The 17909-nt window shown below is 39.4% G+C and overlaps 1 protein-coding gene across 4 annotated transcripts in view; it reads left to right on the plus strand.

The window, feature by feature from the left end:
* ARHGEF3 (Rho guanine nucleotide exchange factor 3) overlaps nucleotides 1-17909 on the plus strand; it is a 99146-nt gene that overhangs the window by 67728 nt on the left and 13509 nt on the right. The window contains exon 1 of one of the 4 annotated variants that reach the window (XM_072347103.1): nucleotides 6673-7094. The exons of 2 other annotated variants lie outside the window; for them this stretch is intronic. In XM_072347103.1, the coding sequence (XP_072203204.1) occupies nucleotides 6999-7094 (96 nt within the window). In that variant the 5' untranslated portion in view covers nucleotides 6673-6998. Of the gene's footprint in view, nucleotides 1-6672; nucleotides 7095-17909 lie in introns of those variants that run through there. One more of the 4 variants, XM_072347104.1, reaches the window with a different exon arrangement.

Consider the following 17909-nt stretch of genomic DNA (forward strand, 5'->3'; position numbering starts at 1 on the left):
GCAAAACTATTCAGGACAAAATATGGAGGCTTTTTGCACTGGGTTGTCATTGAGCATTACAGCATGCAAGAAGGCATGTTCAAGATTGCTCTATCATAGCTGAGATAGTGGGCAACTTTTTTGTGCTTGTAAAGCACTCAGTAGTCATCTCACTGTTTTGATTATTATTATTTCCCTTGTATGTCTTGTAACCTGTACCAGCAATTGTTAAGGTGCCTAACTTTGAGTTTAGAAATGCTGCTGGCACCTTCTTGGCTGTGATCTAGAAAAGGTACACTGTGCTCAGGAGAGCATGAAGTCAATCTCAATGCTGGTGTTCAGAATTTCTATTCAGAAAACACAGATGTTCTCTTAATTTCATGATACTTAAATTGGCAAAAATAGCTGACTAGAAGATGAGTAACAGTACATGGTTGTTATGGAAATTAGTAGGTGGATCTGTTTAAATAACAATAATGCTTCTTATCCAAAACTTTAGTCCAAAAACTGAAATGCTGACAGTATTCTCTGTGTATGACTTCATGAAAGAACTGATGGTGAGCTAACAGTGCATCACTATTTGGAGAAGAAAAATTAGCTTTTTTCCCTGTCCTGTCCTTATTTGTACCTGTGCACTTTCCCTCCACTTTAGTGTGTTGTAGCATTTTTCCAATGGCACAATAGCCTATTCAGCTCACTAAAGCAGCAGAAGAAACCTCACAATTAAAAGTCAATATTTCTTCTTGTTGCAGTGGAGGGTTATCGTTGTTGGAAGTGAGGGTTATTCTTTTACAAGTGGTACATTGTTAGTAAATTAATCTCAGTCATACTGTAGAATAATGTCCATTGTTATCAAAACTTCTGGACTTTGTATCTTGAGTACTGTGCTTCCTGAAACAAAAGCATGCTCCAAAATACATGAAAAGGTTAAACATTTCTATGAACACGACTATTCTTAGATAACTTCTGAGGGATGGGGAGGATCATACTAACATGTAAATGTGGCAGAGTTTGTGTCAAAATGGGCAGATGAACAGTGGAGCAGGGTTTGATGTTTGTGCTACCAGACAAGTAAGTGAAAATGACAGGGAAAATTAGAAGCCCACAGTCTGTTTGCTGCTTATGTTTCTGACTGAAGAAGGACCTATATAACTGAAAGCTCTTCTGTTGCTTCCTTCCACCCTCCCCCATTATAGAATTTGGCCTAATAAACCACACAAACCCCAGACTTTGCTTTACATATTGCAGTTGGAGGGACAAAGTAAGTGGTTTTTGGCCAGTGGTATGTGTGAAATCAGTGATAGAGTGGGGAAAATTCCTGTTATTCTTAATAGTTAATCCTTTCCTCATTTTCTTCTTGTCCATACCTAAGCATATGCCTACGTGCATACAGCAAAATACAGTAAAATTCTCCTTTTCCTGTTATAGAGTTATTCATGTAATATAAATGTTATTATAATTTCATCAAAACAAAGAAAATGCCACCACTGTGATGTCTTGGTAAATCCTTTCTATTAAAAACAGTGGTGTCCTATGAATAAATTTGTTACTTAATTCTCCAGTCAGCAGGGTAAGAAATTGCTGCTCCCTCCATGTCTGTAATATCAGCAAAAGAATTTTAGTTATGTTTAATCCCATTTAAACACCATACAAGTGGTTCCTAGTAATTTCCTCTCTGTATGTTGAATGCCCCTTGCAATGTAAGGAAAGAACATTTATGTTCAAGGTCACTTTTGCAGTCCTTGCATGGCTCTTCAAAATCCAACGAGATAAATCAGCACAATGCTCTCCCCCTCCTCTTTTGCTCTTCCCTGGAGAAGCATAGGAAGAGAAGCTCAAGCAAGTGCTTTGTTACAAGTGTAAATCATGGAAGGTCATCTCATCCAGCCTCACCACACCCTCTGCATTCCCTCCAGAGGGACCACCGTGCTTAGTAATTAGTTTGCATTGCTGGGTGTGGTAGAGGGGTGGAGAAGCATGAATCCTTCCTGATTTTCTCAGTGGGCCTTTGTTAGTCTTGAGCTGCAGGAGACAGATGCCGTAACAGTCAGATATGAATTTGAGGCAGCTTAAAAAAATGGCATCTTACTGTCTTCCCAAGGCAAATTTCTGTTTTTGTTAAGGAGGTGTTTCTGTCTCAGTGCAAATGGTAATTGTTGGAGGGCATCCTTTAATGGCACAGTGCTGTCTGTAGTAATCAAAAGATACAAGGCAATGGGGAAAAAATCCACAGAAAACAAATGAGAAAAAAATTGGCAGATACACGTTTGTCTCCAGTGCAGACTTGTTCCACACTCACGTGAAAAAGCTTCAACAACATACGTGTGTTTTGCTTTCAAAGCCTGCAGATTGCTGAATAAGCGATGTGTGCTTCTACAGTAATGCACTTGTGACGATCTGTATGAGAATCATGTCTCTCTGTCCATCAGTTCCACATGAATGCACTCCGACATAAAGGTGGTTCTTTGAAGTAGGAGTCATCCACAATGGAAGACAAAGAAGATTCCTGATATTTTTCATTTTATTTGAAAAGACTGGGGGAAATTGTTCAGGATTTCTTGGCTGCAAATCCCAAAGCAGAGAGCATGATAACAGTGAGGAAATGTAAGTGTTTAACTTCTTCCTCCCCTTGTTACTCCATAAGCTGCACAAATAAGGGTCATATGAAAGATAATCTTCAAATGGAGAGTCCAGGCAGAATAGAAAATCAGGCTTTGCTTTTGTAATGTCAGATGTTCCCCTGAGCTGTGTTTCTTTGTTCTGCACTGATCTTTGCAGGATTATGACTCCACCTGGAAAAATTATAGCTGTGGTTTTTGAGAGGAGAATTTTAATGGTAATCATTTATCCTGTAATCCTATTTTTATTGGAATTTCTTAGCACCGGTGTGTTTAATCAAGTGATCTTGTTCTAGTATTTATTACCCTGTAAATTACTGCTCTTGCTACTGTGTGTACAGTCTGTATTTGGAATGAAGAAATGGCAGTTTCATGAACAGCTGTGCAGCTGATAAATATCCTTTATCTCGTAGTTAATATGCTTTCTAACTACTACATCATCACAGTTTCTGCATTCCAGCTCCTGAACAGATTCAAATCTATACTGCTTTGTTGAAATAACCACTTCCAAAACTGTTTTTAGGGGAGTGGGAAGTGTTCATAGTTTCCTTTCTGAAATGAGAGCTTCCTAATGATCACCCTCAAGAGATGTTGGAGAGCATTGAAGAACATCAGAGTTTCCCAGTAAGAGCAGAACTGTGTGTGCATGTGCAGCATTAGCTTGCCTAACCTGCCCTGGTCATTTTAGAGTAGCAGACTTTAGCTGAATGTTCTTAGTGAAATTGTGCCTCTTAGAAGTAGTGACTTTTGTTGGTGTGGGTTTTGTTTTGTTTATTTGATGAAGTCACATAGTAGTGGTGGGTACCTATGTGAGAGATACTCTAAGAAAGGTTCCCGGAGTTCAAACTGGTGAGATGTTTCACATAGCAAGTACTCTGCTCTCCTAGCCAAACCTGTATAGAGATGCAACACACTGTACATCTTTTACTCCCACCATAAATGCAGGGTAATGAAGGAAGACAGCCAATCTATTGTATTTCAGATGGTTCAGAGATAACTGGGTAACTTAATATTCATATGGAAATTCATCTGCTTTGGAAACAAAGCAATGAACTGTTTATTGCTTTTAATATTATTTTTAAAAAAATCAGTTGGGAATATAGTGATCTGAAGGTGATAGTGGTAAGTTTTACTTTTCAAGGAATTATACCTTTAATTAAATTCTTATTACTGGGAACTTGTCCCAAAGATGCTTTCTTAGTGCAATGTATGTCGAGGTGCATAATCTGTGTTTCTAAATGATCCAAAATGAGTGAAAACCCCACAAATATGGATCAGAGGAGAAATACAGTTAGTTGTGTTTCCCTTTTAGCTTTGCTAGTTGAAATTTAAAAAACAAAAATAGAGTGAATGGATGGAAATTAAGGCCAGGCTGTAGTTCATGTATCACAGTCAAATGCAGGCAAAAAGGAAAAAACCAAAACCAACAGACATGTTAAATGGGGAGAGGGAAGCAAGGCAGAGATAGCCAAGCAGACGCCTTATTTTCTACTAGAAACTGGCTGCATAGAGCTGATTTTTTTTTTGTTTTTTTTTTTTTTTTTAACAACTTGTCAAAACAGATTTTGACAGTTCAGAGGGGCAGCAGTTACACATGAGCACATGAGGAGGAAGAAGGTAATCAAGATCTAGGTGTAGACGTTTCAAAATATTTCTGTTTAATTACGGATCCTGCATTTCTGCCCAAAGGCAGCTGGAATGTGTTGGCAAAGATCGTGTAAAACAAAACCTAAACAAGACAACAAAATCCCCAACCCAAAAGTGTAAACAATCTATTTGTGCCTTTTCTTCCTTAGGCTGAGTTCAGCTTTGACTGATGATTTTATGTTCTGTTGAACTCCTTGAAGCATGTGGATAAAGATGCTTCACTCCATTTGGCTTTTCTTACTTAGATGTTTAGATTAAATGTTTCGGTTTCTTTTATCACAGTTGAGCATGATGGCTTCTTAAAGACTGCAAAGAAGGAATCAGGATTTCTTTTCTCGTTTTTGCTCTTTTGCCATTGTGTTTGGTATCCTTTGCGAAATCTTTTAGCAACAGTGCGTTAATTGTCAAGTTTCCGATCAAAGCTATATAAATCATGAAGGTTAATGTAAGATAAAAAAGAATTCTGGGCATATCCTGAAGATATTTTTAAGGTTTTAAAATTTAAATGTTTCAAAGGACTTTGTCATACGGACAGATGCTTTTGCAATGTTTACATCAGTATTTGGTTATGACAGTATGAGGAAACTAAATCAAATCAGTGGTGTGAACCAGAACAGCGTGATTTTAGCAGTAAGCTTTAGTCCTGGACCAGGTCAGTGGTGGTAACTTATTGGAACAGAGGGGTAAAAAATAAAAATAAAAGGATAATAAGCCAAGAAAAACAAACATTTTCTGAATGATTTTATGAGAGGATTGTTTGAATTGCTCTGTTACGTAACTCCATCAGATAATATGATGCTTACAGAGTTAGGTGCATCAATGAGCATTCAGTCCAGATTTTGAGTTTTGAATCAGCTCTACTAGTAGAGCATCCAGAGTCTCTTATGAATCCTGGTTTAGGTGTTCATGGAAGCTGTAGCCTTACCCTGGAATTCATTGGTCCTGCCTATTTCTAGCAGTTAATTATACTCCTCTTTAAATAGACTTTTCTCTTGTTTCTCAAGAACTCTTAGTTATACTAAAGTGCACTGGCCTGATTCATCATAAAAAAGATGAAATCTCTTTGCTTTTTTTTTTTTTTTTCCTTTTTTTTGGCATGTTCATTATTTCAGCCTCCAAGCCAGCTGAGTCCTGTCCTGTGTGAAGTGCTCCTGTCCTGTGTGAAGTGCTCTTCACTCTGTGAAGCATATGACAGGCCTAGAAAGGTTTGAGGGCATGCCCTGAAGGGTTTTTTTTTTTTTTTCTGATCTAAGTGAAGCTGATTTCTAACATGGTTTTAGCACACACATGCATAAGCAAGTGTAGGCAGATGGTATTTGAAAGCAAGACTTCTTGGGTGTAAATGGCTGCACAGCTGCTGCAGCGTTCTCAGGAGGTTCTGGCCATTTTAAGTAACCTGTGTGTATTGGTGTTTTGATGCATTTGAAGTGTAAGGAGTAAGTGTCCGACGGATTGTGCTCCCAGGAGGAATATCCCCTGGATATCGCACTGAATATGAGTTTCAAAGGTGTTTTCAGAAATGCATAGTTAAGACAAGAAATCTTCACCAAAATAAAACTCTTTTCCTATCTTATGAAAAGAGTAATGGCGCTGCAACAATGATCATAGCCTAGCATCATTTCTCTGTTGGTGGTCAACGCTGGTTTCTTAGGGAAGAGTGTGGAAAATAAAGTACCATGACAGGTTGTTTCCTAAGATACTGTTGCAGTCAAAGGAAGCATCGATGTAAGTCTCCAATTTGAATAAGCTTCTAAAGGTGTTGTTGTCTGATTAACAGCATTTGGGAAAACAAATGCTTGTAAAGCAGGATCCATCGTATCTCTGCCTTTAAAAACACAGCTATATCTGTTGGACTTTAAAGTTATTCTCAGCTGTGCTGCTTCCTTTTGGCTGAAAATATCCTTCCCTCCTTCTCCAGCCAGCTTCCTAGTCACTGTTTCCTTTTCCTTGTCTTCCATTTATTCTTTTTGTTTGATCGATCCCGTATTACAGACGGGGCCCCTCAGCCCTTCCTCTCTTTTTCAGCAACGTTTCACTATCTTTGTCCTGAGGAAGGCATCTCACACACCGCGTGCCCTGTGCGCTATGTTCTGCAGAGGTGTTTTCCACTCTCTCAGCTGTCTACAATGAGGGGTGCGGGTATAGGAGCTCTTGGGCTAAACAATAGCAGCGTAACTTTAAAAACACAGGGAACAAACTACTGCTTGCCAGACAGGAAGGAGCAACAATGTGGGCGAACAGGAAAAAAAAACAAACGCAGAGCAGAACCCGAGTGAGCAGTGCGGTGGCACACATCTGCAGGGTGCGGATGCCGCTGCCATCCACGGGAATACGAACTGTTGTGAGACCCGAGTGCAGGGGCACTTGGGAGGGCTGTTAGTGCTGTCAGGTACTCAGCTGTCAAGAAAGCCCAACAGCGGGTCAATAATAGAGCTGCATTTACTCCATGACAAGGAAGCGGCGAAGCATGCCGCGGGGGGGCCTCGCGCAGCTCCTCCTCTCCCTGCGGCGTCGGGGCCGTTCCCACCCAGCGGGGCGGGCCGTGCTGCGGGGCGGCCGCCTGCTGCCTTCCGTGCCCGTCTGCCGTCCGTGTGCCGCTCCCTGCTCGCTGTCTGCCGCTCCTCGCCGGCCTCAGGCCACGAGCTTGGAGCCTCGGTCAGGACGCTTCAGCCTGCCCGGCTCGGCCCCGTCCTCGCAGTTTGGACTCGGACAGAATCAGCTGTGACACCCGAAGCCGCTTCTCGAGCCGCCGCGATGGTGGCCAAGGATTACCCTTTTTACCTTACGGTCAAGAGGGCGAATTGCGCCTTGGATGTGGAAGCGGCGAGCAGCCCGGCTAAAGAGACCGAGGTACTTATCTGCTGGGGGCTTGGCTGCAACTTTGCTCTGCCTTGCAGCGTGTTCCGTCTTGCTTTGGGGAGACCGATGTGCTCGGGGAATGGCTGCTGTGCGTGGTCCCGGCTTGTTCTGGCTTCCTTGCTGCTTTCTCTAGACGCTGAGCGTTGGAATAAGACAAGGAGTAAGGGGTCTAGATCTTTTCATCTGTCACTTCAAGGAAATGAAGTTAATCTGTTAGGGGACTAGTTGATAAATGTCTGTTTTAGATATGTTGCTTGAAGTAATTTGTATGTATTTTACGAAGCATTACTTACAGGTCATGAAACGTATTCAAGAACCAGTTATATTTTTTTGACAGTGGAGGAACCTGGAAAACAGTGTCTTAAAGCACTTCATTTGTCTTTTCCCGATCAGCAATAAAGTAAGAAACTAATTCATCCACATGCCTAACCAAACCCTGCCGTATCAGCAGGTTTTCTACTCTCTTAAAATGAAATCCTTTAACGTGATGTGAAATAACTTATTAACCAGTGCTCAACTGGCTTGCAGAATTCTCACAAACAGTGGAAACTTTCAAGGAGCAGCGTTCCTCAAGGCTTCAGTGCTTTAGGTTAGCATTTAGTTTGCTCTGTGCTCTGCTATGGAAAGAGAAGTGACCTTAGCGAGTCTGTCTAGCTGTGCTGGAGGAAAGCAAACTTCTTTCTGAAAGTTTTCGTCACTTAAGTATCTAGTTTTTACATTAGTCTTGGTTGCTGAGTAACTTGACAACTTACTACTCTGAGTGCATTTAATACAACTCATCAAAGTTTAATTACCTCTGGCAGTCAAGTGTAACATAAGCCTAGTGGCCTTGTTTAAGGCAGGAACTCTGAGCTCTTGCTTTTCAGAGTACTTTCACGTAAAGGATTTTTAATTCATGCCATTAACAAAACTGAGGTTTTGTCAACTTTATTTTTGGAAGTAGCTCCCTGATTTTGAGTGTGTGTGCTTTCATGTGAATCTCAGGCTGGTAAGCACTGAATAGTTCATTTAAGGTACCAGTTTTCTTATCTCCTATTTAAGAAATATGGTTTTTGTCTTTCAATGCATGAGCCTTTCCTCCACTCCCTCCTTATTTTTCATTTAGTGGATGAATAGAATTGTTGAATGTGAAGAGTTGGAGTGTTCTATTGCAGTCAGGAAGGGCAGCTTGAGTGTAGTCAAACTGCATGGAAAAAATCTCAATGAAGGGTTTAGAGCATGAGGAGTTGTGATCAATCGGATTGTGACAGATACGATCAAAGTTACAGCCTGCTAACAGTTGTTTTAGATTTATAACCTTTCATTTTGCATTTTGTAGCACTAAGAAAATCCAACCTGTTCTTTCAGGCTGATTTCTGTGAGTGGTTGGACTCCGCCTTTTCCTTTTTTGAGGAATGAACTTTTAGACATTCTTCTCTTTGTCTTCATCAGCCGCTCCAAAAATCTGTCTAAGGAAGCAAAAATAAATGCGCTTCAGGGAAGGAATTATAAGGATAGATGAATGTAACCTGTTTCTTTCCTGTTCACTTTGCGGGAAATTCTTTTTTCCAAATAAAATGTTAAGCTTTTTCTCCACCCTTCAGTAATGAAAACAAAGCTATTGGGTGCCTCCTAACACTGTTGTGTGTTACTACACCAGAAGGCTGACTTGCTGTGTGTAGGTTGTGAATTTTTGGCTAATGAAATCTTTTTGAAAACCATTTTGGTTATCAAGGTGGGAAGCTGGCTGATTTAGTTATTAACCTAATGTGTATACATTTATATAATATATATAATATATAATGTGTATACATTTGGTCAGCATTTCCTGCTATGTGCCTGTTGTGTTTTGGTTTTCAGTCAGAATTTGTGACTTTTAAATATTTCTTGTGAAATTCAGCAAAAACCTTGAGCGTAATGTAACTCCATTATTTTTTAACTAAGGCTGGCAAAAAATGTGCATATTTATCAGTACAGGGTCGCATTTCCAGCTGAAGGTCTCTGAGTAGCAAGCAGAAGCTTACTGGGAATAGACTGATTATTTTCTATTAGACTTTTGGGTGTAGAGCAGCAGTGTGAAACCACGGGTGTTTCTGAGGAATGAGTTAGTGGCAGAAAAGAGAACAGAGGTTTCCTGCGTATCATGCTCTTTAAGCCACACTTTATCTTCTTCAGCATAAATTCTGTAGAAGTTCCGCAGTTGCAAAGTAGTGACCAATCAGATGTCTGAAATGTATGGGAACAGTAAGAATCTGGAATCGGAGTCAAGTCTCTGGTGCCTGCTATCACATTTCTCTCCAAATATAGTTTAAGGGCAGCAAAACGCTGTGGTGCCTGAGGAATGGGTTAACATAGAAAACAGAATAAGGCCTTTACATACATCATTGCGTACCTCACAGAAAAATACCGTAGTGCAGTTTTGGATGTAAGTGGTACAGAGGTGTTGGGTTTTTCCATTCATTTTTTATTTTTTATTTTATTTTTATTTTTTTTCAAGACAGAAGTAAAGAATTGACAAAACTGAAATTTGCTTGCTTCAAGGTATTGAAAAATAAAGAAAAAATCAAACCCACATCCTTTCCTGTGATGCACCGTCTGCTGTTTCAGCAGCTATAAGAAGCTTCCTTATCAGCCCCTTTAAAGCAGCAGTGAAGCCCAAGTGCTGGATGGGCACAGAGCCAATAAGTACAGAAGAGCTGCCTCAATTTTAGCTAAATGTAATTAGAGAGATGCAGTTAAAGATATTTCGCCTGTCATGCTTGGAAGCAACCCAGTTAGTATCTGCAATACCAATATGATAGTACTGGTAATTCATCAAAGTCAAATGGTTTCCTATAGGAACACAGTCTTCTGTGATACAGATGTGAGGTGAGTTACAGATACAGGTGATACAGCCGGTGTTCTGTAGATGAGATGCGTATGCAATTTTCTAATCACAGTATTTAGTACCTGTAAAGCATAGTTTAGTATGAGTGATCTTATCTGATTTCCTTTTATCCTTGAAGCAATAGAATTTGTTATGGTGAGATTGGAACCTACTGGTTTTTGTAATGAATATGTTTTTATAATAGTCAGGAACTGATTTGAAATGGAGATTTAGAAGCTTGTATGACTCGGACAACCAAGTCTTTGAGGTTGTGTGAGGTAACCTACCCAAACAAAATGGAAAGCTCTTCAGATAGTGCAGTAATTGTTACATTGTTTCACAGTTTTCATCGATGTATCTTCCTACACACTAGTAAGGTTCTGCTACTGGATGAAATTGTAATGCTACTGGAAACAAAATTAGATCTCCAGAGAGTCGAATTCAGTTTAATTAAGTTTTAAGGGAATGATGTGCTGGTAATTTTTGAGTACTCTGAGAAAACTAATAAAATTACATGCTGAGCAAATATAGACACAATAATTGAGATGAAAGGAAGCCTTTCACAGCTGTTTTGCATCCCTTTTTACAGCTCTTCAGCAACAAAAAGGCAAAAAAGGTGAAACATTGAGTTTAATCAATTAGGAATGAACTTTGACTAAAATCAGCTGAACTGTATTTCTTGCCTACCAAATTTAGCAGAATTGAAGTTAAGTATGAGGCGTTTAGTAGTGCCTATAAGATTTCATGACGCTCTTACCATCCATGCCGCTACTGGAGAAGTAATGGCCTGATGTTGCGCTGGGGGAGGTTCAGGTTGGGTATTAGGAAAAATTTCTTTTCAGAAAGGGTGATGATGTGCTGGCACAGGCTGCAGTGGTGGAGTCACTGTCTCTGGAGGTGTTCCAGAAGTGTGATGAGGGATGTTGTTGTGGGCATGGTGGGGGTGGGTCAGTGCTTGCACTTTGATGACCTTCAAGGTCTTTTCCAACCTTAATGATTCTGTGATTCTACAAAACAAAAATACGTTAGAAGTCAAGACTTGTAAACAGCCATCGGTTCCAAGTTAATGAGATAATGGATTTTTGTGTTTTGATTTATTTTTTTTATAGCTTCAGCAAGAGTCACTGCAGTTTTATTTTTTGCATATATTTTCTACAACTGGATAGCATTAGTACCAAGCATATGATAAGAATATATAGTTATAAGAGCTAAGGATTGTAGTAGTTTCTTTTTCTAAACACATTAATATGAGAAAATTCCTTAATACAGATATAACCCAAAGAGGTCTGTAATGTGGGTATGACGTGAATGTAGGAAGCTTAAGTAGAGCCTGCTCTACAGTTTCCCCTTGATGCTTTGCAAAAATATGGTTTCTTTCTGTTACACAAAAAAGTTTTATCTAGTGGTGATAGTTGATTATTCAGTTTTTGTTTGGATGTTCCTAAAGGAGTGGGAGCAGAGAGAACCCAGTAAGGATAAAGGATTCACACAGGAAAATCTAACCTAAAGTGCTGAAATTCCCACTTAGTGCGTGATCAGGAACATAAGGAAGTCTGATTCTTGATTTTTCATCAGAAGCACAAATTACTATAAAATGACTGTTACAATAGTTACTACTTACTACTATCACTAACTTTGCTGTCTGTTCAAATAATTAATTTTTAGTTTCTGACTCTCTGATTTGAGAGTGTAGCAACACAAAAAGAAAACATGCTGATGTTGACCAAAAGAGTGAATTATTGTGGGTAATTTTGATTAAGAAAATCATAAAATCAGAGGCAATTTTTACAAATGTTAAATCACAATTCCTAGATAATGTTTTGTTATTATGGATCTACATAGATACAAAAATAAATGTATCTGAATTTGGCTATAAAATACTAGGAAAAACAGAAAGTCTCTCTTTCAATAGCATTCTGTGTTGTCCTTCAGTGACCATGTTTGGCATGTTGTATTTCCTTTCCTATCCTCTTTGATCTTAAGAGGTATTTCCCTCTGTAGACAACAGAGTCTTTTACTTTGTGAAGGTAAACTAAATGAACAAAGCAAGATGTCTGCTCCTGGGGCTGCTGCAGAATTCTAACTAATTAACCCTCTTGTATGTATCTGCGTATTTTAAATCTATAGTAATATTCAATTTCAGTATTTTTTACTCTTTCCATTAAATCTTCATCACAAAAGAGCCAGCTGTATGAGCTGCGAGAAGTCTTTGAACTACTGTCCTATTCCTTCTCCATAATTCTTAAGCTAATCTGTATGCTAAATATTTTAAAAAGGAAGTTTATGTAGTTAACAAACTTATTTAAACTGGGGGAGATGCCAGGGAAGAGTTGTGAAATACCATATTTGCTTGGAATGGAGTTTATGTACAGAAAGATCAGTCTGGTTAAGATAAAATTTCATGTCCCCAGTAGGGCCATGAAAGCTTTTGAGCATCTTGAACAACATCAAAGTTAATGCTGCTTGTGGTTAAGGACAGAAAAAGCACAGTTAGAGAGAAGCAGAAGTGGTTCAAGAGCTGTTCAAGAAGTTCAAGATGTACTTTCGGTATTTTGACAAGGAGATCCCTCAAAGATGACTTCCTTAACCTGCAGTAATCTCGTATCCCTTGAGGCTTGTATGTGTGCAGAGAAAAGACTTTCATGATTGGGATTAGTTTTCTCATCTAAACACAAATGTTTTTCATAACCACAAAGAAGGGAAGGAGACAGATGTGCTAGCTATCTAAGTACTGCTGCATATCTTTGTTGGAAAATGTTCTATCTTCAACCTCCAGTTGTAAGAATTGTACTAACACCAGCAGCCAAAAAACTAAACAAAGAAAAAAGATGTCTTGAAGTCATGGGAACAAAGATACACATTCTTCAGGGTAAGGATCGTCTCCTGTCCCTCTGTTCAGGATCTAATGCAATCTCTAGATTTAGGCTTTAAACACTGACAGTGGCTTTAAACAGTGGCTCAGAATTCTTTCGCATCTCCAGGATGTTCTAATTTGTCCATCATCTGCTGACATCTCCTACATGGCAGAAATCTGAGCCCTAGGACTTTGGGCTGCCTGCAGCCTGCCTTTTGTTGGACCTGCGTATCCTCAGTACAAGGATGTGCAGTAGAAGATCTAGGCTGCTTTGGGCTCATTACCACGTTTAACCTGTGCAGGGGAGTGCAGGAAGGTAACCCCAAGGCTGTGGCACATTGCTAACATCAGAAATGGGCATGGAGCCAGAGCGGCCCAAAGATTTTGAGATAAATTGCAGGGCATGAATTTTCTTTGATCTTCATAAACGTCTATGCTATTTTCTTTTCATTTTTTAATGATACATTAGCAAGTTGCAGTTTTGATGTATTTCACGTTCATGTGCAGCAAAATTGCAGTGAGCTAAGCGTGGAAACATCAAACCACCACATGTGGAATTGCTGATCTGCTCTGCTCAATGTCAGGATGAAGCAACAGCTTGCTTTTATGGTTCCATGCAGAATGTCTCTGGATTTTACTTTATTTGCTGACTGTTTTTGTGGAGACTGACAGGGGAGGAGGAAACCTTTTCCTGATCCCATCAGAGTGCAGGTGGTGGAGCTTTGTGAACGTGAGGGAACACTGGAAGCTTTAGGGCTGTTACATGTGATTTTATTGGCTGGTCTGGTTGCCTCTGTTTACTTGTCTTGCTTAGAAACCTTTTGTGATGCTGGTGTTCTATTAGTTTCTCCCAAGTTTGAAGGTGGGTTTGTGTGGATTGTTGTAGTTCCGTGTTGCATGATGGTCACTTTGTTTGGAACTGCTTTAGTATTGCCTACTTTGTTGCTTTTGACCATCACATGCAACTCTAGAAGCATGAATGTTCAAAAATTTCCTCAGAATATTTCTAAGATACTATGAAGCAAAGGCAAAATTTCTGTGCTTTTATGCATTAAAAAGTACAGTCTGTAACTTCAATAGCTCCCGAGAATGTTGTTCTAGTTTAGTTTTATCTGTGTCTGAGGGACGAAAGGTTGCATGGCATGCTTTATTTTTAGGCTGTTTGCTACAGTAAGAGGCTCTGTTGTAACATAGCCTTCTTTTCCTATTTTAACCTTCTTTGTTTGCATATTTTAGGGTTCTGCTGTAGGTTAAATATTGGTAACATCCTGTGGGACAGAGCTTGAATGTGGTGTTTTTTTTTAAATCGAACTCCAAGTTTGGGGGGCATTTATAAGAACTGTTTAATCTTAGGCCAATTTAACTAGTAGCAGACTAATAAAAATAATAATGTTGGGCTTCCTGCCATGACAAATGTTGACTTATTCTTATAAAGTTAACTAAAAACTAATAACCTTTAAAGTATAGGAGTATGGAAATTCAGCCAGCAATAGGAAGTCTGAAACAGAGTGGTTCTGTTTGAGTTTGCTGGCACCACTTGTGAATTATGTTTGAAACAAAGGGTGCTGTGCTGTTTCAGTTTATAGAGTCTCCCATTTAAAACAGCATTAATTCCTTTGAGACTAATTTCTATTAAAATCTATGCAGTAATGAGTGCTCCCAAACACAGAATTAATACTTCAGATACATGTTTGTCTGGGTTCACAAACAGGCAGTGTATTAAAAGGGGAAAAAGTGCCTGTCATACCTTTGATAATGTGTCAAGAAAGTTAGCAAACCCAAGTCAGCTACTTGCAGTAGTTATCTAAGAACCCGCTGGTTTCTGGAAGTCCTTGAACTCCAGTGATATTGACTCTACTAAGCTGCCTTTAGCAAGCATTGCCAATATCAGTTGGTTTGTGTGTGGGCCAGTGGAAGGTTAGTTCACCTTTGAAGGCAAAACGAGTAGGTTCTAACCTTTTAAAATGCTAAGTTCCTGTTCAAGTTTCCATGGAGCACTTGTTTTCTGCACTGACTTAAAATAATCTGTGCGTTCCTTTGGTTAAGTTTATTTGTTTCAATTACAGTCAGAAAAATCAACACAGTACAATTGCAGTAGAGCTGCACATGGGATAGGAACAAAGTGTAACGAGCCCTGAGGGAAATATTTTCCCTTGTTTGTCAAACCCAGCAGCAGTTCCCTGCTCTGTAGGCTGTTGTTGAAGTTGCTGATAAGAGATGAGAGAGTCAGGTGGAAAACCAATCATGTTGGTGGTGATCATACATTCACTTTTTCTGCTCACTGGGTGGAAATCAGTGGCTCGCTGGTCATGAGTACAGAGCGTAGGAATTTTGAAATGAGATTCTGAATCAAATGAAGGTCTATTATATGGCATCTAGACTGCTGTTCTGTGGTACCCAGGTCATTGACTCTGCTGTTCTAAGAACAATTCAAGGTGAACCTGGCCTAGTCCTTTTGTCTTCCTTTCCTTCTGTTTGCTGGCAAATTAAAATCAATCTTTGCTAAAGTCATCTATCCACCCAAGTGTGATAATTAAGCTGAGGGTGGCCTTGTAAAGTGACAGTGATAGAAAAGTAATCAATATTATCAAATAGGTTTAACTCAGCCCTGACAGAAAGGTGCTTCCTTTGGAATTTGGAAGAGCTCTATTCTTTGCATATGCTACTAAAAGAATAATTTCCCTTTGTGGATGAAGAGGATGAGAAGGGCTAACTTCTTCCCTCAAGTTCGCCCTCTCTAAAAGCTTTTAAAATTTGCTTACTGTGTAACAGGATACAATGTACCCAATTATTGGATGCTGATTTTGCTCATGAAGAAATGATAACATCAGTGTAGCTGTCATTAACTGCAACTAGTCTAAGTGCCTATTTGTTCAAAGGACTTTGTGCTGTAATATGCTTCTGTGGCTGCTGAATGTTTCGCTTGCCTCGGGAGCTGTATGCGAAGATCTGGACTTCTGAATTGCAATCTGTGTCTTTTAGATGGAGACAGGAGCAACGAGAGAAAACTTCTCCCTTTGCTAAAGGCATGCCATTCTGAAGTTACCACACTGCAGTTTTAAAATGCAGCACCTCATGTCAGAATGCTGATGTTTGGAGATCTATATGTTAAAAGCTGGAGGGTTCCTTTCTTATTCAGCAATCTATGAGATTAGAGTTTAATATGTAAAAGATGCTACAAATGCATATATATATAAAGTGCGTATTTATAGGGTATAGTCATGTTCATAATGAATTAACAATGAAGTAGTATCCTTCATGCCTCGTTAGAAGAATGGTAGACATGGCATCTTTGCAATTTCTTATCTAGTATTTTCTTGTCATAAATATGTGATGGTGATTGTGCCATTGTGATTAGTCTTTCTTCCTGTCAATTCCCATGAAAAGAATAGATAAAAAATGCTCTCTCAGGAGAACGTAGCAGTTATTTGAAATGTCTAATTTATGATTTCCAGAACCATCCAGACCTCATATGCACATTTGCTTATTTTTCAGTTTGGTTTCAAGAGTCCTTTTTGGAGATGCATATACACGTGGAATTTCCAGTTCTAATTTTTTGCTTTCTGAATTCAAATATTCAGATGTTACTGAAGTCATCTTGAGTTCAGATATACAGTTCCCTCTGAAAGCCAGCTGCTCTTTGTTCTAGTCTAGTCAGGTATTAATTTGGCTTCATTTGGACTGTGCAGCCTTTGAAGTTTCTGTACTCATGTTTCCCTCGGCTTTATTTAGCCTTATATCAGATTTAAAGCACTGTCAGATTAACATCACATACACCAGCCCCACATTCTGAAAACTTTTCCAAACTATAGTCTGGATCTTTTGTTTCCTAACTTGCTGTATTGTCTCTGCAAGACTTTGTGACTTCAGCAGTGCTGTCTAACATCCAGTTTTATTTTAAAACCCTGAAATTGTTTTTTAAAATATCAATATTGACTTTAAAAGGTCAGACAAGAATTATCACTCCTGATTTATTTTATTTTATTTTATTTTATTTTTTTTGTCCTAACCTGGCCTGGTTCCCAGTGGATCCAGCTGCTAAATCCCATCTGCTTCTCAGTTCCTTGACCTGGAAGGGGGGGGGGAAGAAGGACTCTTGACTTCGGGGGTCTCTAAGTCCTTTGAGTAAGCTCAGAGACCAGATCTAGAATCTAATGTTTCTTCTTCTTGAATAATGTGTCCTTACGGGGTCTGCTTCCTGCTGGATGGACACTGGAATTGCACCAGTCTGAGTTCCCATCTGCTTCGATCCGTAGCCCAAATGTTTGCATTGCAGGACCCCCAGTTAACCAGAAACACAGAGAAATTCAGAGTTCATATAATAGTGAAATAAAGAACACATGTAATAGGAATTCCTAACCTCAGTCAGCTTAGAGAAAAACAAACAACAAAACAAACAGTGCTAAAGTGTTTTGGGAAGCAGCATCTGGAGTGCAAGCCCCTGATCTTGGACTAATGTGCAAGTACAGACTCTGGTCAGTATCTCTGAGTAGAGCAGAACAGCTCACACACTGTTTTCCATTTGATCTGTTGGTTGTGAAGAGCAGAGCCTTTGATTAGGAAAACAGCCATCTGTTTAAAACCCACTTTTTTTATGCACCTGTCTGGAATTTTCCCTGTACAGATCATTGGTCTCAGTAGTTCATCTTCTCTGAGTCACTGGTTTGGACAGGGCTTGCAGATAACACAAGAATAGTAAAGGAGGAGATAGGGCTGAATGGATGTATGTAGTCTATGCAACAGAAAAGCTACGACCTTGACAAGAGTGACTAAGGATTTCAGTACGATCCTACAGTTGGTAGAGTTCTGTTTCCATTGCACTGTCAGAACTTTCCTATACGAGGAAATTTATTATTCCATAATGGGAAGGATCACTCAGTATTAATTGCTGTCAGTGTTAGAGGTCTCTGAGGGATGTGACGTCTCAAGGTTGGGTGAGTTCTCACTTCCAGCTGGGTACTGTAACCTACCAGACTGTTTCTAATGCGGGGTGAAAGTCACACTTGAAATATACAGAAAACTTTCCCCATAACAAAGAACTCCTGATGTACAAATTATGTCTGAAAGTAGATCTTGTTAAGTGTGAAGTCTTAGAATTCAGAAACTA

Source organism: Excalfactoria chinensis, chromosome 12 (genome assembly GCF_039878825.1).
Source record: "Excalfactoria chinensis isolate bCotChi1 chromosome 12, bCotChi1.hap2, whole genome shotgun sequence".
Classification (NCBI taxonomy): Eukaryota; Metazoa; Chordata; class Aves; order Galliformes; family Phasianidae; genus Excalfactoria; species Excalfactoria chinensis.